General features: G+C 36.3%; 1 protein-coding gene across 2 annotated transcripts in view; it reads right to left on the bottom strand.

Moving 5' to 3' along the window:
- Nucleotides 1–6,770: 6,770 nt before the first annotated feature.
- gnai1.L (guanine nucleotide binding protein (G protein), alpha inhibiting activity polypeptide 1 L homeolog) overlaps nucleotides 6,771–23,179 on the bottom strand; it is a 33,459-nt gene continuing 17,050 nt past the window's right edge. For both annotated transcript variants that reach the window (NM_001086873.1, XM_018250702.2), the window contains 4 exon segments: nucleotides 6,771–8,298; nucleotides 8,601–8,809; nucleotides 11,122–11,275; nucleotides 18,455–18,584. In NM_001086873.1, coding sequence (NP_001080342.1) covers nucleotides 8,619–8,809; nucleotides 11,122–11,275; nucleotides 18,455–18,584 — 475 coding nt within the window. In that variant the 3' untranslated portion in view covers nucleotides 6,771–8,298; nucleotides 8,601–8,618.

The raw sequence follows: 23,179 nt of genomic DNA, 5'->3' as shown, positions 1-23,179 counted from the left end.
TCAACCTATTTACCCAGGGACTATACTTTTCATAAAGGAAAATCTCATACAGTATATAGATAAGAGTCCCAACCAATTACTGTATATAGGTGGGACAAATTGTGAGGAACACAAAAGCATTGATTAAAGAAGAACCAAAGCTTAACTAAAGATGTTGAGTAGAAATGTTGTATACTATGTTATGGGCGTCAGTACCAGTCCAAGGCAAACACAATCCTTTAGCAGTGAATACCTTTGTCTCCAAAGATGCCCCAGTAGCTCCCCATCTTCTTTTCTGCTGATTCACTGCACATGCTCTGTGCTACTGTCACTTACTGAGCTTAGGGGCTGAATACAAATGTGACAATATAAGGCTAATTAGTAATTAATACAGATACTTACTACCTGGCTAAGCTTAGCTTCTCAACAGCTGCTCAGAGCCCACTGAGCATATGAGTTTCACAGACACTTTCCAAGATGGTGACCCCCTGTGACAAGTTTGAAGTCCTGGATCATCGCTGCTATTGAGAAGCTGAAACTTTAGGCTGGTGCATATAAAATTTGGCATTTTTAAGCCATATCCATTTTTAGAGTTTAGTTCTCCTTTAAAATGGATAGAGCTCATGTGAGGTGTTATCAAGATCCCCTGCACAGTTACATTAAAAAAGCTAAATATCTAAAGCAAGTATCTGTGCCTATTGTAACATTTTAATATTATATATACAGTATAAATAAATAAGTGTGTGTGTGTGCTGATGCATTGCATAAAACCATTTTTTTATTTTCTTTGTTCTGACAACCCAAGCTTTCATCCATGACTGAACTCAACAACAATGTACAATACTTATTTCCTTGCGTAAAAAGTTACAAAATGACTTTGCAATATATTGTGCATTTGGGTGCTCAGCATGAATACTTATGATTTCTCTAGGGATCCATTTGTTTACAAACTAATGGGGCATCACAGAAATGTTATTGCATAATTGTTGGTACATGTGAAAACAATCTGCTAACTAGAGAGATACACATCTGTATTGCTTGATGCAGAACATTTCATGATTTAACTTCAGATAGCGCAGTAATCAGGTAAACTCCATTTCACCAAACCTCCATTTTTTAACTGTTTGTGTGAGGCTGGATGCAGAAATTTTCTGTATGTGTATTGGCAAAGATTCTTTGTTTTCTGCTGCTGGAACATTTAGTACTATGCTTTACTAAATGTACTAAGAAAACTAGATACATCAAAATAGCAAAAAAAAATAAAAAAACATGGTATGTAGAGACAGTTTATGGACTTGGTAAAAAGCTACCATTAATGGCCTCTATTGCCAACTTTCAGTAATTAAATACCAAGGAATGAGATTCTATTATCCCCAGTTAATCAATCACAAATGCCCCCTTTATTTTCCTTGATACTCAGCTGATGACACTTAGCTTATTGAGACACCAACAATGACAACACAGATGCTTAAAGTGCCTGATTTGTGTAAGTAAAACTGTATTTCAAATTCAAAAATGATTTCAGATGTGAACTCCTGTTTTGCTTGCACATATTTGGGACAAAAATGGGGTCTAACATGGCACTCATTTATGGCAGCACATATATGCATGAGACCTAACACATCCTTGTAAATATGGAGGATACCGCATGCGCTATAAAAACCGTTTCTAAAAAGGAATATCAGTTAAAAAAAATATACAACACCTACCGTTATGTATACTATGTATACTATGGAGGCACCAAATCCAGGATCGGATCGGTTTGGTATTTTTTTCAGCAATATTCAGATTTGGCTGAATCCTCTATCCTGAATCCTGAATGCCTGGCCAAACAAAATTTAAGTACTTAAAATTATGTGACTTTTCGTCACACAAAACAAGGAAATAAAAATTTTTTTAGTCACGCTTTCTCCCCCCCTTCCCTGATTTGCATATACAAATAATGGTTCGGATTTGGACCAATCCTTCACAAGGGCTGCTACTCAGTTGAAGCAAAAGATGAGAGGTTGTTTTAAATGACCACTTACTGTCCAAACTAAAAAATCAGTATTTTGGTGAAGAGCTGTTGCTCAGAAGAAAAATGGCTTTTCTGTGGGAGCAAGAAAGAGCTTGCAGAGCAGAACACATAGCAGGAGGCAGTGGTGTAGCTGTATAAATGTCCTCCCTCTCCAGCCCTTCTCCTCCCTCAAGGTTCTTTGCCTTCAGTATAATAGCAGCAGTGGTGAGACATGAGTGGGCTGTGGGGAGGGTGGCAGGTCAGTGTACTGCCCCCCCCCCCCCACAAAGATTTTTCTGCAGAGGAGCCCGGTACTGTCAGGTTATGCCACTGTGAGGACCCCTGAAAAAGATAATCTACATAACTAGATGAACTGATAGATACAGATTCTGCCCAGACTTTATTCAGGAGCCAGCAGAATAGATTTGATTTAATGATATCTGTATATTAAAGGAATTGTTCAGTATAAAAAATAAAAACTGGATAAATAGAGAGGCTGTGCAAAATAAAAAAATGCTTTCAATATAATTAGTTAGGCAAAATTGTAATGTATAAGGGCTGGAGTGACTGGATGTGTAACATAATAGCCAGAACACTACTTCCTGCTTTTCAGCTCTATAACTCTGAGTTAGTCGGCGACTTGAAGGGGGGGCCATATGGTACATATCTGTTCAGTGAGTTTGTAATTGACCCTCAGCATTCAGCTCAGATTCAAAAGCAACAGATATGACCCATGTGCCCCCCCTTCAAGTCTCTGATTGGTTACTGCTTGGTAACCAGTCAGTGGAAGCCAAGAGAGCTGAAAAGCAGGAAGTAGTGTCCTGGCTATTATGTTGGATATCCAGTCACTCCAGCCTTTATACATTACATTTTTGGCTAACTAACTATATTTGAAACAGGTTTTATTTTTCCCAGCCCATTTACCCAGTTTTTATCTTTATACTGAACTCATTTAACGTTTATTGCAAGAAAACACTAACTGTACCTGTCCAAACAAAGGAAAAAATACTTGTACTTAATTAAAAATGGTTTGTCTTTTCTTTCCATGTCTTTAAATATATTATTCCATGCAGATAAACTTATAATAAATGGCATTATGTCCTGATATAATTTAATTAACAGTTTATTGTCTTTTAACTTTTAGCAAACATTAGTATTTTAAGAATTCTTCTGTGTAGGTGCTTTAAATGTATCCCTGAGCACAGGTTATCCTCCATTTATTTACTTAAAGTGCATTCACAATCACCACGTCTCAACAACATTTCAATAACATGTTTCTTCTTCTATTCAATTAATTCTGTCCAATGCAATTTGTTAATGGAGTTTTCAGATCTCAATTACAGAGACATGGCATTCATTGGGTTCATTATTACTGGGTCAATCCACAGGAGATCTAACCTATTAAACATCTAATCCACCGTGAAGTCCCTAATTAAAAGTACTTTAAATAGATGGTGGCCTTCATACAGTAATAATAATAAATCTGGGGCTTTTCCTTTGTATTTGCGAGGCTTTAATTTACTTTCATGCAGTTAATCTCAAGTGTTTACAAAACTAGACAGGTACCATTCAAATCGGGAAGTAATAAATCAAAAGGATTGAAATCTGTGGATTTATTATTTGCTTTCATTTTTCTTAATTGGAAATACTGCATTTCTTTTATATGAGCACAAAATTAATATTTTGGCAGGAAATAAAAACTAAATTTTTCCCCCCAAAGTGAACAATACATTAGGTCAGTGCAGTCCAACTTCTATACATGAATTTTTCTGGCTTATGTGGTGGACGATGCCCTGTTTTTAAACCACACCCATGTTAGCACAAGAAATGTTAAGACCATACCCACATTAATGGTGGTTGCGCAGCAAAAAAAACATATGGTTGGTGCTCACTGCAGGGATATAATTCATCAATCATCAAATCACAATACAATTATTTGGTGCCAGCATGGTTTATGCATAATAGATATTGCCAGATGAATTGCCTTCTATGAGGAGGTGAGCAAAGATCTAGACTCTGGGATGATAGTGGATGTGATTTTGCTAAAGCATTTGGTACAGTACCACATAGGAGGTTACTAATTAAATTACACAATATTTGCCTGGAACATAAGGATAGATTTCAAAGAGGGGTTGTTAAATGTAACATTTTCTAATTGGCCAGTGTTGTCAGTGGAGTGCTGCAGGGGTTTGTTCTTGGGCCTTTGCTTTTAAACTTGTATATTAATGTCCTTGAGGTGGACATTTAAGCACGGTTTCTGTTTTTTGCATATATTAGTGCAAAACAATACGTTTCATGAGTATTTGCAGAGAAATTTGTCTAAATTGCATAACTGGACAGCAAACTGACAAATGAGGATAAATGTTGATAAATGCAAGGTTACTACTTTGGTAGAAATAACTGAATAAATGTGAGTTATGCACTAAATGGTAGTGTGTTGGGGGTCTCCTTAACGGAGAAGGATTTCCAGATTTTTATCAATAATAGCTGTAACTCTAGACATGGTTACCCAATGGCTACTAAAGCACTGTCTTGCATAAAAAAAAGGACATAACCTGTTAACCTTGAGTATCCATTGCAGTTTTGGGCTCCGGTTCTTAAAGGAAAACTAAAGCTTAAACAAAGAAGTAGGCTACAAATGTTGTACATTATGTTTTGGGCTTCTGTACCAGCCCAAGGCAACCACAGTCCTTTAGCAGAAAAATCTGTGTCTCTAAAGATGCCCCAGTAGCTACCCATCTTCTTTTCTGCCGATTCACTGCACATGCTTTGTTCTGCTGTCACTTACTGACCTTAAGGACCCACTCAAAATATACAGTAAACAGTAAACATAGAATATAAATGTCACAAGTTGATAAGTAATTAATACAAATTATTACTACACTGCAGCAAAAATACAAGTGCAACTAGCTTCAGAATTTAATAATCAGCCTTGTAGCGTCAGTTTATATTACAGGACAACCTCATTTTCTGCTTGATAAGGAGGAAATTAATAAACCAGCGAGAATGCAAAGATGAGCAACTAAACTGCTAAAAGAAAAATGAACAATTAAAATAAAAGCAAAATCTGTCAAGGTTGAGGCTATTTTGTCTGGAGAAAAGGTGCTTGCATGGGGGACATGATTACGGTTTACAAATATATTCGAGAACATTAAAGACAGATAGTGGAGGATATTTTCTCCCATAGAAAAGATCAACAAACCAGAGGTCATGCCTTTAGACTTGAGAAAAAGAACTTTCATTTGAACCAAAATAGTTCCATCTGGATGATGTTATGATGGCAGATTCTATCAATGCCTTTAAGAGTGGCTTGGATGAACTATAGATAGGTTTCCACATTTTTTACAGTGTTGTGTATTTCTGAGGTCAACTTACTTTTTAGCAAGCCCAAAATTATGTTGGGCAGAGAGGATGATTTGTTAGCTATGAAGATTTAGATTTTAGGGATTTCTGCATGCCACGTATATTGGTAATCTTATACATATTGGGTATCAAAGTGTTCAGAACACCCCCGTCACTCATATGTCCCAATAACACATGGGATATATTTAGGATGTTTTATAACAATCAAAAGCATGTGGAAGATAAGAGCACATTTTCAGAAATTGAATGACATTACATTTCGGAAAGCTTTGCAGATTTGTAAATAACTTTCTATTCCAAACTACCAACTTTGAATGTGCACTTTCTAAATACATATGGTTTCTAAACCTACTGCCAGTGGCATTTTTTGCCTTGCAAAAGTGCCTTGGAGTTGTGCTTTTGAAAATAGGATGCGTACTGTTCTATACAATATATATGAAAATAAAAATATTTGGCACTTTTTGTAGTTAAATATAATAAAACATGCTACAGAAGTAGAGTTCCATTAACATTCAGGGAGATTTAAAAAGCATAGGCTTATCCAGAAACAAAAAATATACAGTTTTCCAAGTTAAAACAAAGGGTTAAATAAAGATCAAAACAAAGAATGTGCCAATGTTGATGTGTATGACTGCAAACGGAACTTGGTTAATATGTTATCTATATTATGTGTTGCTTAGAAACTGGGATTATGGGACTTTTGTTGCATCAGATGTGTGATAAGTTGCTTAGCAATCAAACTCAAGGACAACTTAGCATTTAGAAAATCATACATAGAGCAGTACTTGTGGACATGACATCACTTATGTACACTTTTAGCTCATTGATCTGTCCGTTACGGACCAGTAATAGCTTATACTTTATAATGGGTAGGGGATGTAGCAAATTTTAAAAAACATTACAGTAACATTATAGCATGGTCATACTCTACAGTGCTTTACAGAGATTGTATATAATTCAGTCTCTACCAAATGGTGCTTATAGTCTGCAGTCTCTGTTGCATTCACACTATTTAAATAGGAGCCAATTGACATTCCTGAATGTTTTTTTTTTTACCGAGAAGAAACCTGCGCAAGCACAGGGAGAACATACAAACTCTTTACAAATAGTGCCCTGGCTGGCATCAACTCTATAATGCCAGAGCTGCAAAGAGGAGTGCTATTTATTTCACCAATTGTGGCACTACTGTGCCTTGGATTCATAACGGTTAAAGAAAAGTTTCATGGGCGACAAATCTATCCGTCGGCCATCGCCCTAAAAGCTTGGTTTTTGATTCTGCAGCCAAAGTCTGACCAATGACATTGGAGCATTTCATAGTACCTATGCATGCAGAATTCTTTTAAAAAAAAAAAAAAAAAATCAGTAATTACAAAGGCAACACACACACACACGCAATCAATCAATCTAAATAAACCACTTAACAAAACAAGAGTTAAAATCTGAAAAATTGCAAGGTTTATTAGGATATGTTAGCAACACAGTTTTACAGGATAAAGTCAAGGAATCCTTCAGTAATATTTACCAACATGTATGCTCTGTTTATATAGAGAAGTTGACAAATTGATTTCCATTACACTTCGCATATCATTACGAGAATGCTGCAGATCATCTTCCCAAGTATTTTAAATTAAATAAAAAATATAATTGAAGGCACAAAGAATTTAGACAGTGGTAACTTTAGTAATTCTTATTCACTATGAATGTATTCCTTACGGTTAGGGTTACAAAAACCCTAATGACGTTACAAGAGGTACAGTTAATTTATACATGACTCGGACAACACAAAGTTACTTATGTCATGTTAAAATTGTGAAATGACACAACGGTCATGTTTTTAACAGTGAACGAAACTGTCAACTCACAGTGAATTTAATAACAATAATAAAAACAAGTATATAAAATAAATGAACCGTTTCTAAACATATTCCATAGCGAGCCTCAAAAGAAATGTCAGCATCAAGGTTTACAACTGCTATACTTTCAATGGTATTCATTTAATGAATACTTTACATGTCAGAGACCTTTTATTTCTGGGCCCAAAGTTTTTACATAAAATGTCTAAAGGAAGGAATGATAAAGACTTGTAGACAGCGAGGCAATTACACAGCATCCCAAAGCAACAAACATACTAAAAGTAATGGAACATTATCAGGTTATGCACTTTGAATGGGGAGGCTGAACTAAAATGTTGCACTTACATGTCATTTTATTAACACTAGAGAGTGTCGTCTAAACAAACTAATGCCATGTTCAGCATGCCAAACACGTGAATAAAATGAAACAATTGTATAATCTTGGTTGGCATTACAACACCACCAATATCCTGGCCATATACCTGGAAAACTCTATTTACAATAATTGATCACTTAGATTTAAAATGTATAAAAAAGGTAATTTTGGCACCACCTTTAAGGCAATGCACAAGATAACTACTAGATAATAAAAATGCACAGTGCGGCTGAGGCCAATGAGCGATTCTATGTTACATGCGTTGGGGGTGTTGTACAACTGTAAGACATGTCCAGATTTAAAACAGGTCATTATCTATCTTGCAGGTTAGCAATAAAAAAGCCCAACACAGAATAAGGCAGCATGCATGCATAAACAGGGGAGCAATGGGAAAAATGTACATTGTTTCTTTAAATAACTGAAACAGGCAAGAAATTAAAACCAACAGCATTTTAGAAAACAAGATGATCCTTTTGACAACTCATACTATTAAAATATTCTGTTCAATGTCTGTACAAATAACATTCCTACAATTACAGTATACATACAATTAAAATACCTTCTTGATTTTTTTTTTGTGGCCTAGAAGCAGTTAGTTTTAAAAATTTACAAGACATGAACATAAATAAAGCTAATAAAACTGGCAAGTACAGTACTGGTCCGCTGTTCATCAAGAATCTTAAGTCACGCCAAAAGCCATCAAGGTGTAACAGGGTGAAGTCAAATGCAATCTACAGGAAAAGAGAAAACAAATATTATTATGTGCTGGTTTCATATTGAACGCAAAAAATTAGTTAGCATTTTTCATTTATTTCAGAAAGCATACCAAGCAGCAATCGTAATCCAAAATCGCTTCTTGTAGAAATGTATCCTGCTGCATACAGTTAAAATTGCAAAAGTTTTGTAATTTTACCAAAATACTGAAGAAAATTACTTTTTATTTATATGGAGTTTGACAGCTTCATAACGGCTTTAAAACATTTTATAAGACGGTCTCCCTTAATGAATGACTAAGCAATTTAATACTCCTTACCAAATATATAATGATGTATTAGAAAAGGCCACAGTCCTTGAGATTATTTTTTATGATGACATCAGTCACTGCGTCGAACACAAACTGCACATTCTTGGTATCCGTAGCACACGTGAAATGTGTGTATATTTCTTTTGTATCCTTTCTTTTATTGAGATCTTCAAACTGACACTGAATATATGCAGCCGCCTCTTCATAGGTGTTTGAACCTTTAAAAAATGCTCACAGATCAGAAATCAAATAAAACAGCAGTGATATTGGAGGTTATATAATTTAATTATATTATATTAACTAACATGTTTAACAAGTTAAAGTTGAACAGCAAGAGTATATAGTAAGCGCTCTATGACCACATTTGTCTCCAGCATAAGCTGTAAAAAAGAAGCATGTTTAAATGCATGGTTTATCTTCCTTTTCACTAGAAAAAGTAACTAAGTTATTGCCAGAATTTCAAAACTGCAGATTTTACTTACACTGTACCTACTATTAATGGTTAATACATGGTTATTTAGAAGAATGAAAGCCTAATGAAATTGCTGGAAATTCCATATTTTATATACTGAACTTACTACAACAGCCTTAAGGTTCAGTATCTCTATAACAGCAATGATCCAGGACTTCACAGTTGTCACAGGAGCTCACCATCTTGGATTCTGTTGAAAGTGTAACATGTGTGCTCTAAGCAGCTGTTGAGAAGCTAAGCTTAGGCATGTTCTCTAATAATCAGAAAGGGAGATAACGGATGATAAAGGCCTGATCATTAAATTATTAAGCTAACTGCACAGGTTTTGTAGTGTGAATTAAGTGTGAATATAAATTAATAACTATTCAGCTTTGTATCAGGACATTCATATTTTATACATATAGTATATTTTAAAGGGGGACTATTGTGAAAATGAAAATTTTCTATAGGCTTCAGCATACTGAAATAATACGTTTTCTAAATACAATTCATTAAAATTCTGTACAGTTTCCAAAATAATCAAGTTTATCTGCACTAGCCCTCTCTCTGCATCTGTTTCTTTTCATTCTCCCTTCATGCAGGAGTTGAGTGTCAGATATTTGACAGTTAGATCAATATATCTTATAGGGGGCTCCTTTTGCCTAGAAAATGTATTTGAGCTCACTCTATTAAAATTACTAGACATCATGCAACTCTACATGCAGAATTTGTGCAAAAGGCAGTTAATTTGTTTGTTTTTCTTTGTACTGGAATCCGTTATTTGAGTGAGCTCTAATTCATCTGTTAGGAAAGGAAGCCCCCCCCACCCTATCGGACACCCTGATAAAAGAAAAGTGAACATAAACATGATTATTTTAAAAAAACAATGCAGAATATTTAATGTTTCTTATTTCAGTTCACTTTCTTTTTTTTCACGACAGTTCCCCTTTAAGGGTCCCTAAGCTCAGGCAACTAACAGCAGAACAAAGCATGTGCAATGAATCAGTAGAAAGATGATGGGGAGCTACTGGGGCATCTTTGGAGGCACAGGTCTTTCCTGCTAAAGAGCTTGTGTTTGTCTTGAGCTGGTAGAGAACCTTAAAACATAATGTGAAGCATTTTTTTTTTTTACTTCTTTGCTAAGCTTAATTTTCCTTTAAAGCTGAAAATCAGTTGATAATTAGCAATTGCCAGAAACTCCGACAGGAACATTTAACACTTTAGTAGGAAACAATGGTAATTTCAGACATTGCACATAAAAAAAAATGATGGGCAAAATTAGGCCTTATTGTTTAACAAAATACCCAATTTATATAGGTTAAAGAACAAAAACATTTTAAAACAAAATATAGCTCACAAACTTTTAAACTGTTTAGTTACAAAAGGAAACTCAATATCTATGATAAAAAATGAACAGAATGTATTAGAACTAACAGTATAAATGTTTTGACATGTTTAGCATCACGTAAGCTGACAGCGTCATAATATTACTAGCTGCAGCAACAACAAATGCCCTATGTAATTATGATTTCCTAAGGCGCAGATTGACAGTACAGTTGATTTCTAAAATGAATGTATGCAAAAATGCAGCTCCTGCTATAATGAATAAATACAGCTAATAAACTATATATATATATAGCAATGCTTACACGTTCTTATGAAAAGCCATAGGACCGTGTCGGCATTGCTACATGCTAAAAGCATCCCCAGCCCAACGGTACCTGTTAGATGATTAGGATAGACCACAGTACGAGCATTTCCTTCAGTCACATTGGGCTGGGGCTGGATTGATCATTTTATAGGCTCAGGTTTCACAGCAGATAAGCTTTGTAGAACATAATGGTATTATCTGTTATCCACTATTTAACCTGTGCCATATAGCCTTTTTTCAATTCCCACCATTGCTGCACAGCGGCTTGTTTATATAAACTATAGTAGTGTTTTTAAATCAAAAGCACCAGTTGTACCAGGACAGGGCAATAGTACATGATATTTTCGTTACTTTAAAACACTTTAATTTTTTGGTGTAACTGTTGCTTTAACTCAATTTTTAAAAAAAATAAATACATGAAAATGTACCTGGATATTCTGGGTAACAAATTGTTAAAGGACTCCTCTTGATTTTCTCCTCAAACAGATCTTTTTTATTGAGAAAGAGAATAATGGAAGTGTCTGTAAACCACTTGTTATTGCAGATGCTGTCGAATAGTTTCATGCTTTCATGCATGCGATTCTAAACAAAAAAACAAAACAAAAACAAAACTGGTGTTCAAATATTTAGGTTAATCAAAACTGCATTATATTTCTGATATGCTGCCACACTTACAATAGTTCCAGTGATAATTAAGACCATTAAATGCATTTCAGGCTTTAACTCCTCTTCAATAAAATGTTATAAGTTCCTTCTCACTTTAAGAACCACTGCTCTAGACGCTGACACAAAAAAAATTAAACTGTGATCCAGTTTACAAGGATAAAAGATTTGTTCAAGGTTCCCTTCGTTTATAACATGGTTGCAAATTGCTCCATCAATAAACGTTCCAAAACGTCTAGGACAGCAAATAGGTGCCTAGTGTAAAGTGAGCCCTTAAAGGAGAAGGAAAGCTACGGAGGCATTTTATTGCCAATAGATTAGCTGCAAAAGTGCAAGCTAGAATGCTATATTTATTCTGTAGAATGTTTTCCATACCTGAGTAAAAAGCTCTAGAAACTCTCTGTTTGTTTAGAATAGGAGCTGCAGTATTAACGTGGTGTGACATCACTTCCTGCCTGAGTCTCTCCCTGCTCTGGGCTCAGATTACAGTAGAGAAGGGAGGGGTGGGGGGAGAGGAGCAAACTGAGCATGCTCTTGCCCAGGGCAATGAGGTTTAAGCTGAAGGCAGGAAGTCTGATACAGAAGCCCATGAGTACACACAATAGAAGGAAAGAAATGCAGTGTTTCTTTTGACAGGGGACTCAGAGCAACATTACTTTGGGGGTTTACTGGTATATTTAGATGGACCTTTCTGATAAGGCTTACTTAATTTTAACCTTTCCTTCTCCTTTAAGTGAACTTCAATCTGCTTTTCTAGTAGCAAAAGTAGGCCCCAAAAATAGTCTACAGCTTACTGACCCATAAATGCACCACCTGACTAATTGTAGTGTGTATTGTTTTGATTTTAAGTTAATTGAAGATAATCCTGTCCTGTTTTCAGGTCATTACAGTCAAAAATGGTAATTTATGATCATATGATAACACTGGAAGACTGACTAAGTTCCACCACAAGCATTCAGAAGTTGTGCAAACCATCACTTTCATTCTAACCAGTAATTAAACAGCCATTGCTTTATATAAAAATGGCACCTCTCTAGATGCTTGTATATGTTGCTTTCTGGCCTTCTCCCATTTTCTATACCATTCTACATCCATGTATTCACATGCATCCAACGATTTATTCACATCTTTGCACTCATGAACATTTATGTCTCCTTGTCATTTATCTAGAACTTCTAACAACTACATCTACATTTAAAGAGAGGCGACACATTTAAATATTTAAGTAGCTATAAAATTACAATCATCTTCATCATCGGAATTCAGTTTTCTTTAAACTTCATTGGTTAGCAATGATATTCTATAATATATGTTCTGCTATAAAAACTATTCGACTACCAGACTAAATTTCATCGGAAAATGGGTATATATATAAAACACACGATTACCTGAAATAAGCTCCTCCAAGTAAGCAAATATACAAAACTAAAAAAGGTATAAATCAAGCAACAGTAAATAAACTACTCACAAGAATCATAAAAGCACAGCAGCAGCATAAAAAGAAAGCCTCTTGGCACTGCAGGTCTCTGAGTAGCTGAATCATCACACAATCTTTCATATCTATATTTATACAGATTTAAAGCCCATAAACTGTAATCTCATATGTTTTTACTAATCTACTATATGTCTACTTGCTATAAACACTATGGCTTGTGGACATTAAATTAAACCTTCCATGAAAATGGTAATGAATGGAGTAGCTAATTGATGTGTTAACTTCTAACAGCAGACAAATTTACTGATCAATGGGTGCTATTGCTCATAAGAAACACGGAGCACTAGCATCTGACATATGCAAAGCATATGTGGGGAAAAAAAGGAAATTAAATTGTTTTCTGTGCCTATCAAACACCGACTTTTTCATTGTTTTTTACATGTAAAAGTTTTAGAAATATTCCTCAAAAGATGTTAAGTGTGGATCTTGTTTGTAAGGGTCAATGTGTCAGATTAATTTGCACAAAATACGGTTTGGTGTCTCTACATGTTACATAGATGGTACATTAAAGGCATATTTGATATCAGACTTTAAAAAGGATTTGTCACAGAAAAAAACATGCTCTTTTCAAAAGCATAATTTCATAGTGCTCCTCCAGCAGATTCCTGTACTGAAATCCCTTTCAAAGGAGCAAAACGTTTTTTTACATTTCATTTACAAAATTTGGCATGAGGCAAGCTATTTTCTTACTTTTTTAAGTGCTCTCAGCCATGTGACTTACGCTCTGATATACTTCAGTCAAGCTTTACTGCTGCAGTGTAACAGAGATAATAGCTCCCTCACAACTCTTCTGAAACATTTAGCTGCCTCAACTGATAGTACCTCCATGCTGCTGCCCTGCCCTGTTGTACTTTTACGAATGGGGAAACGAGTAAAGTTGTCAATACTGCCTGCCATTTACTTTAGGGTGATGTCACACAGGGAGATATTTGTTATTGAGAATATGCACTACTCATTGGAGACAAATCTCTCAAAAACACCTTTGCATTGGTGTCAGGGGAAGTTCATTTCTAAAACATATGAATTGTAGAACTGCTGAAAATTGGCTTAAAGCTTTTTCTGATGGCTACCAAAGAAAAGGTATTAGAAATTTATCATCCATGGGAAACACAAATTTCCCATGGGTAACAAATAAGCCTTAACCCTTTAAGTGCCACCCCACATAGAGTCTACGTTCTGTGGGAATGACAATTAAAATGCCACAGGCTTGTAAAGCCACTTGCTCTGTTCTAACTCATTCCCCAGCACCTAGGCAAGAATGAGTGGCCCCTGAGGCGCGATCGCCCAGGGGCCCCAAATGCAGCAGCAGGCACTTGCAAACTGCGTGCCCTGCTGCTTCCACTTCCTGGACCGAAGCTCCGCCCCCTCACAACGGTACAAGCTGGAAGACACAGCATTTTCTTCCTCCAGCCCGGATGGACTATCTAGACCCTGCAACCCCAGGTTAGTGCCCCCCCAACACACACAAACACACACTTGTTTTCCCATTACACACTTACATTCACATTTAAACACAATCACATACATTTTTGGAGGATCAGGGGGGTCACACACCCCCACACAACATGCAATTGGTCAGTTGTACACACACACACACACACAAACACACACTATGTTGTGTCTTTTTTTTTTTTTTTAATTGCATCATCCATTTTATTGCATGTTTAGCCATGGGTGTTGTTCCCCCTATTTCTGTCTGTAAAACCTATTTGGCCATGCTAAAATATTCAAACATTGATTCTGACTGCTGATTGCAGTAGGCAGGGGGGGGTAAAAGCATTGATTTTTGCGGTTTTGTTGGATTTTAGTGATTTTATACCATTTCGCTCTGTTCTTTGTTACTTCATTTTGACCATGGAAATTGTATCTCCTATATAACCATTTGGAGGTCTCTGTGTGCAAAATAGTTTGGTAAATCTTTTCATAACAGGCATTAAACTGTTCAGTACACCCCTGGCCTTCATATTTAGGATGACTTTTGCTGGTATGTTATAAAACACGGGGTATATAATGGGGTAAAATGCTTGCTTTTTGACTATTTTCAGAAATTTCATAAAAAGCATTATGTTTAGCATTGCTTTGCGGTTTGGTAGTTTGCAGTAGAAAGATGTAATTATCTGCTTTAGATTCGTCTGAATGTGTACTTTTGGAAAATATATACTTTTCTAGGGTCTCCATACTGTTAGGGGGTCTTATGGTGCATAATGCACATACCAGGTGCTTGTATTGTAGCAGTCATTCGTGAAAATTCATATGTACTAGTTTCATAGATTTCATGGCATTAATATTTAGGATGACTTTTGCCGGTACGTTACAAAATGGGGTAAAATGCAAGCTTTGTGACTTTTCAGAAAGTCCACAAAAACAGTTATGTTTAGCATAGCTTTGCGATTTGGTAGTTTGTAGTAGAAAGATGTCCTTACCTGCTTTAGATTCATCAGAATGTGTACTTTCGGAAAATATATGGTTTTTTAGGGTCTCCATACAGTTAGGAGCTCTCTTTAGGTGCTTATGTTGTAGTAGCCAGAGTGTCATACGTGAATTCATATGCTCTATTTGGATTTGGGGGGTCTCTGTATGCCACATAGTTTGGTAAATCTATGTTTATTGGGTATCAAACTGTTTAGTAGATCCCCGGCATTCATATTTAGGATGCTTTATGCTGGTAATGATACATGGAATATACAATGCTGGAAAGTTGAAGCTTTACAGCAAATTTCAGGTATTCAGAGCCTTGTGATTCAGTAATTTGGAGCAGAAAGGCATGGTTACCCATTTTAGATTTAGGAAGAATGTGTCCTTTCCAAAAATATATGGTTTGGGGGAGTAAATGTATATTTCTGTGTCTTTACCCCACAAAAAATGCACTCAATGTGTTGATTTTTCATTAGCTGAAGTTACCCACAGGACTATTTGTATGCGCTAACTTAATTTTGGGGCCTCTAAATGCCAGATATTTTGGTAAACCTATGAACAATGGGCACCAAACTGTTTGGAGGAACCCTGGCAATCATATTTAGGGTGCTTTTTCTTGGTACATGATACATGGGTGATATGGTGCTGGGAAGTTGAAGCTTTGAGGCAATTTTCAGATATTTCACCAAAACCGACAATTTTGGGAAAGCCTTGTGACTCCGTAGTTTCGAGCAGAAAGGCATGGGTACCCATTTAAGATTTGGTAGAATGTGAACTTTCCAAAAATATATGGTTTTTGGGCGGTAAATGTATATTTCTGCGTCTTTACCCCACAAAAAATGCAGTCAATGTGTTGATTTTTCTAGGGATGCACCGAATCCAGGATTCAGTTCGAGATTTGGCCTTTTTCAGCAGGATTCGGATTCGGCTGAACAACCGAATCCGAATTTGTATATGCAAATTAGGGGCGGGAGGGAAATTGTGTGACTTTTTGTCACAAAACAAGGAAGTAAAAAGTGCTTTCCCCTTCCCACCCCTAATTTGCATATGCAAATTATGATTCGGTCAAATCTTTCACGAAGGATTGGGGGGTTCGGCCGAATCCAAAATAGTGGATTCGGTGCATCCCTAGATTTTTCATTAGCTGAAGTTAACCACAGGACTATTTGTATACTCTAACTTCATTTTGGGGCCTCTAAATGCAAGATACTTTGGTAAACATATGAACAATGGCCACCAAACTGTTTGGATGAACCCTGGCAATCATATTTAGGGTGCTTTTTCTTGGTATGTAGTGATACATGGGTGATATGGTGCTGGGAATTTGAAGCTTTTATGCAATTTTCAGATATTTCACAAAAACCGACAATTTTGGGAAAGCCTTTAGACTCAGTAGTTTGGAGCAGAAAGGCATGGGTACCTATTTTAGATTCGGTAGAATCTATTTCCAAAAATATATGGTTTTGGGGGGTAAACGTATATTTCTGTGTCTTTACCCCACAAAAAATGCAGTCAATGTGTTGATTTTTCATTAGCTGAAGTAAAGTCCTGGACAATTTGGATGTGCTAACTTCATATTGGGGTCTCTAAATTCCAGGTACTTTGGTAAACCTATGCACAATGGGGATCAAACTGTTCAGTGGACCCCTGGCAATGATATTCAGGGTGCTTTTTCTTGGTATCTAATATAGTGTGTGATATGCGGAGCAGCAAAATAAGACCTTTGAAGTGATTTTTCAAAATTTTGATACATTTTTTTTAAAAAACCGCTACGTTCAGACAAGCTTTTATGTTTGGTAGTTAGGAGTAAAGAGACATAGTTACCCATTTGGGAATCAGCAGAATGTGTACTTTCCAAAAATATATGGTTTTCTGGGGTAAACCTACAGTATCTGGATTTTGTGGTCTTGGAATCTAAAGTATGCCATTTTCTGCCTTCTGCTTTCAAAATTCAGTAATATACTGCCGGGAGTTTTCCTAAACTAAAACTATACATATCTGGTATTGGCACGTTCGAGAGACATGAGGCTTTCCAAAACAGTTGGATTTTCACAAGTAAAATTAAATATTTTTCTGGTATAAGTTCATATATTGTGAAAAATATAAATTTTTCATTTTTTTTGTATTTAGCAGTATAAATCTTTTTGCAGAGGAAGAAATGCATGAAAACTCAGTGAGAGAGCACAAAATGTTTCAAAAACGTCTGGCATTTCACGTAACCAAAATGGTCAATTCTGCTGGCACTTAAAGGGTTAAAGACAGGGGCATACAGGGCACTTTGACCTGTTGTGTTTATATTTATAAGGCTTTGTTTTTCTGCCCTAGACCATGTTGGAGATAAGATGTCAAAAAAACGGCTAATAACAACAAAGATAAATATAGTACCAATGACTACATGATATCAGTTTACATTCTTTAATATTTTGGAAGCTGTGTGCCGATACTGTATATGGATTTTATGGGATACATGAAAACTGGTAAAAGTATTTGTAATAATTAATATTAATGTTCATATAGGATTCGGGGGATATTTTGGAATTTATCATGTGTTCTAGCCTTGAAATCTGAGGTATGCTTATTTTTGGCTAATTTCAACAAAAATAAGTTTAGTACCCAATGACTACATGGTATCATTTTACATTCTTTAATATTGTGAAAGCAGTGGGTGGATATATGGATTTTTGTGGGATCCATAAAAATTGGCAAAAGTATTTGTAATAATTAATGTTAATGTTGGATTATATAGGATTTTGGAATGTATAATGTGCTCTGGCCTTGAAATCTAAGATACATTTATTTTTGAAATAATGGTTTAAAAAAACAAATTAGCTATATTAAGATGTGAAAGATGTAAAAATATCACTCTCTCTTTAATGACCTGCTATTTATATACTGCCATGAGAATGCATTATAATGACATGATACCCTGTGTAAATATAGTGCTCTGTGTAATGTTTAGTGAATAAGCAGTAGAGTATTTGCACAGGGCTCATTTATGCATTTGAGCCACCAGCTTGGCCATAACTTTTGTGAACTGTAGGTACTTGCAGATTGGTGTGAAGGTAGACTTTATATTTAGGTCTATGATTGTAGCCGGAGAATTTGTCAGGATGAGGTGTGTGGTCTGTGCCAAGAAGTCCTCATTAGTTAGGAAGCTATGCAGCCAGACAATTTATTTTGGTACTCACCATTTCCTCATCTTCAGCTAAAACTAAATCGTAATCACTCAGTGCCACACAGAATATTATTGCTGTGACACCCTCAAAGCAATGAATCCATTTTTTTCTTTCAGATCTTTGGCCTCCCACATCAAACATTCTGCACAAATAAAAAAAAAAAAACCATTATGAAAATTCATACTTAAACAAATGGTCTAATGGCTTGTGTTACCATTTAAATACTGAGTGTTTAGATTTTTTGGCTAAAACACAATGCATTGAAATGGCATTTTAAATTTGAGTTCTAATAAAGCTTATAACAGTTTATAACAGCAATATGAAATGATAATAATGGTGGTTTCATAACAAATTGACAACATTTCCACACACAAAAAAAAAGCAGCAACAACAAAGTCTCACCTTAAAAATAAGGAAAAATTGACCTTTAGAGAATATGGGACAAAGTTTAACAAGCTTATAATGAACAAGCACTATTTTTTTTAAGGGGCAGTATAACTACAGTAAGAATTTATTTAGTAAACAACTCTTCTTGCTGAGCAAAATACTCTCCAAAATGTTTCATAAGTTATTGATTGGTATAATCAACTAAGTAACAGAACATGGGCTCCTCTGAGCTTATGTTGCAGAGAAAACTATAAGAGTAACTAAAACACTAAATTTCAGACATGTGGAATTTGGCAATATGAGGGCCGTCTCAAGGGTGTCTTTTTAACGTGTTTACAAATTCATGCTAAGCATGAAAAAACACACATATTGCATACAAATATTTAACTATGTGCATTTTTGTAAGTTATAAATGCAACCTTTTATCCTATTGTCTTTTGAATTGTCAAGTGCAGGAAAATGCAGCATGTTGTGTCTAAAATAATGCAATAAAATGCAAATGAATGAAACACAACTCTGAATACTCCAGTGCCACCAGACAGAATATAATGAAATCAATTATCTAGTGTGCTTAGGCGTGGTCCAATCTGTGCATCAAACTAGAGTCTTGCGCAGAACCAATTTGTTAAACCGAACCCAACCTGCAACCCGCATACTTACCCGCTTGGACCGGCTGACCATCAAGAAACAGGAAGTGCTGTCCTTGTAAACCGGAAGTGACTTCATTAGAAGTAGGTGTGATCAGAAAAAAAAGGAGTAAAACTCGCTATTGAGAAGACCCGCAAACTCAGAACCACCGACCCACGTCTATACCCTCTCCCGAAAAATCTACCAGCAACACACGGTACCGCAGGTTGTTGCGGGTAACCCGCAGCTACCCGACCCATTGCAGGACTCTATGTCAAACACATAAAAAGCATGTGTGAAAAAGCCCTAAGTGCATCTCTGCAATATTTCAAAAACACTAAAATAACATGCAATATAAGTAAAATACTGCTTAACATAATATATGTCCGTATATATCCATTAAATGTAGAAGACAGCACCATTAAGTAACATCAAGCTTTATCAGCTTTGATAAAGGGCCAAGTATTGGCCTGAAACATTGTATCTTCTCAGACAACAGCCATGAGAAAGATAATAAAGGCTTTTTAAATATATATGCCTTAACAGTGCTGTCCTTGCCACTTGGAGCTGGTAAAAGTGGTTACAGTGTGACGTGCACCTGTATTCCTGGAGGTTAAAAAAGTTTGGTGAGTGCTGGCTACTTGCTTTTCTACAGTGTATAAAAAAAGGTTGCAAAGCAATGTGCAGTTAAGGCATTCAAGTTAAGCCCTCTGGTTACATTGGTGGGAGAATAAGAAAGGACGAAGTAGGTCAGAAAGATCCACCCCCTGCTAGGCTGTACTTACTGGCTGGCTGGTCTGCTATGTGGCTCTGTCTAACCGCCCCCCCTCCCCAAACCCACGCGACAAGTATAGGTGAGCAGGGTCGGACTGGGCTTTGCAGGCCCAGACCTGCTCCCCACAGCACCTGAGGACCTCACTGCCCTCCCCAAGGTCCCAAGATACAAGCCGGCAGGAGGGTAAAGGGTCGGAGAGGGGGTTGCGGGGAGTATAGAGATCTGTCTGAAGGATAGATTGCAAAGAGTGATGGTAAATGGAACATTTACGAATTGGACCACTGTGGTTAGTGGAGTAAGGGGGTCCGTCTTTGGCATACCTTATTTATTAATGGTCTTAGGTGGGCATTGTAAGTACTATTTCCCGTTTTGCTCATGATGCTGAATTATGAAAAACTGTACGTTCTGTGCAGGATGCTGCCACTTTGTTGAATGATTTGACTAATGTACTTCTACTAAGTAAAAATGATTAGTGCTAGATATACACTAAATGGTAAGTCCTCACCTTGAGTATGCAATGCAGTTTGAGCCAGAGTGCAGAGACATGCAACAAGATTGGTAAAAGGAATGGAAAAAAGTATACTATGAAGAAAGACTGTTGGGGTTATTTTTTTTGGATAAAAAGGCACTTGTGTGGGGACATGATTACCCTTTTCTATGTGCATTATAGGACATTATAGACAGATACAAAACCGAAAGCCACCCATTTAAATTTAAGGAACTGAACTTAAATTACAAGATGGTTCTTCACGATGAGGACTGTGAAATTGTGGAATACCCTGTTGGATTTTATTAAACAGTGGCTTTCGTGATTTCTTCAACAAGCAAAGTATCAAGGGTATTGTGAGTTTAGCATCTACAGTAAATTTAGCAAAGGAACCTATATAGATATGCTTGATGAGCTTTTGCCTGTTTTAACCTAAATTAACTCTGTAACTCGTATAACAGTCTATGGAAGAAATTTACTGCAAAAAAAAAAAAAAATAAATTAACAACTGTACAAACATCACAAGTATATTTTAAGGGTAATGACACGGTGTTATTTGTCATGGATACAAAATGCCAGAAAATACCCTTCCATAGATAATACTGAGAAATGCCTTGGTTTAAAAACTCAAATTGCGTAATTGCTAAAAAATGCCTTCACATGCATACTTGAGGGATTAAGCAATTTGAGTGTTTTAGCAGAAACAATTCTCAGTATCGTCTATGGCAGGGTATTTTCTGGTGCTTTGTAGCCAAAGACAAATCCGGGACAAAAAAAATAGCACCGTGTGTGTGTCATTGCCCTAAGAAGTCAACTGAAGTTTCCATGCAAGGCAGTTTCGGGTAACTTTGGCCACGTTTGTTTTCCATTCAGCAATTTACTTTATTGCAAATGGGAAAGCATTTGGAGGAGATACGTTGGCAGTGGTAGTGCAGATTTAAATACATGCGACAAATCTTCCCATTTGCCAGTACCCTAAATGGTTGACAACTGCTTCATTTACAAATATATTTTATACACAGAGGTTCCTGCAGAAGTTAGGAAAGAAAATTTACCTGGTAAGTTTGGCTCAAGATTAGGCAATATAGATCTGTGGCTCCTAGAAAGAAGGTAATATAAATAAAAAAAAAACTTTCCCCTAGGCCTTGCTGGCAAACTGTCACTCTGTTCTATAGTGCATTGTACAATTCAAAAAAGAAATGTAACCTTTTAGGAACCTCAAGTTGCTGACTCAATTACCCAAAAGAATTAATGAAACCTATGTGAAAGTGTAAATAAATTTGTTAAGCATTTCCTTATCAAAATTCCTCCCTTCTAATAACCTTCTCCATTCAATCTTTCCCAGAAATTAGAAAACAAAACAAAAAAAGAAGAAAAACTAAACACGATGGACAATGAGAAATGTAGTATATATTCCTATGTGGTTCTTACATTTGAATTCAAATGTCTTTACAAAAAAATCTTACAAATGTAATATTTTTTATATTACAGTTTGCCATTGGGTAAAATGTTGTGCTCTCCACGCTACTCTTAGTGGGACTATTAAGAAATATGAAGTAAATATGAATTTACTATAACCTTTATCTCATGCAAATTATATTTATAAATATAAATAAATAGAAATTATATTCTGATTCTACGATAACTTAAGTTACTCTTCACTATCCCCTATTAGCAGTCTGACTATCTACATGCAGCTTTGTGACAGAGTTATTTTTAAAACAGCTACCTCTGATACATGGGGGAAAATTTACTAAAGGGCGAAGTGGCTAACACTAGCGAAAATTCGCCAGTGTGATGTCATTTCGGCGATTTACTAACGGGTGCTGGCGTAAATTCGCTAGCGAAGTGGACCTACTCTATCGCTACTTCGCACCCTTATGACAGGCGAAAGTTGCTCTATGGCGAAGGGACGTAACTACGCTAATTCACTAACTTGCGCATTTTACTGAACGTTACCTCTTGCGCCAGACTTGCCTTCGCCACCTCAGACCAGGTGAAGTGCAATAGAGTAGATAGGGCTTTCTACAAAAAAAGTTGAAGTCCAGAAAAACGCTGGAGTCTTACTTTTTTTAAGGGTGATAGGCTGAAAAAGATCGTAATTTGTTTTGGGGGTACCCTTCTTCCCCCCTACATTTCCTAACATATGGCACCTAAACTATACAGTGGGCACATGTGTAGGGCAAAGTAACAACTCTATTTTATTTTATGAAGCTTCCCTGGCTTGTGTAGTGTAATGTATTTGCCGCTACATATCCGTCCATTGTACTTTAACTTGGCGCCGTATGCAAATTAGGTATCGCTAGCGTAACTTCGCTTTGCTTGACGAATTAAGTCCCTGAGAGCAACTTCAGATTTTAGTGAATTAGCGGCGCCCTGGCGAAGTGCAGTGAAGTTAAACCCGGTGCAACTTTGGAGGTAAGTAAACTTGCCCCATGGTCTAGGCAACTGAGCACACAAG

Source organism: Xenopus laevis, chromosome 3L (genome assembly GCF_017654675.1).
Source record: "Xenopus laevis strain J_2021 chromosome 3L, Xenopus_laevis_v10.1, whole genome shotgun sequence".
Classification (NCBI taxonomy): Eukaryota; Metazoa; Chordata; class Amphibia; order Anura; family Pipidae; genus Xenopus; species Xenopus laevis.
This window is presented reverse-complemented; position numbering and strand designations above follow the sequence as displayed.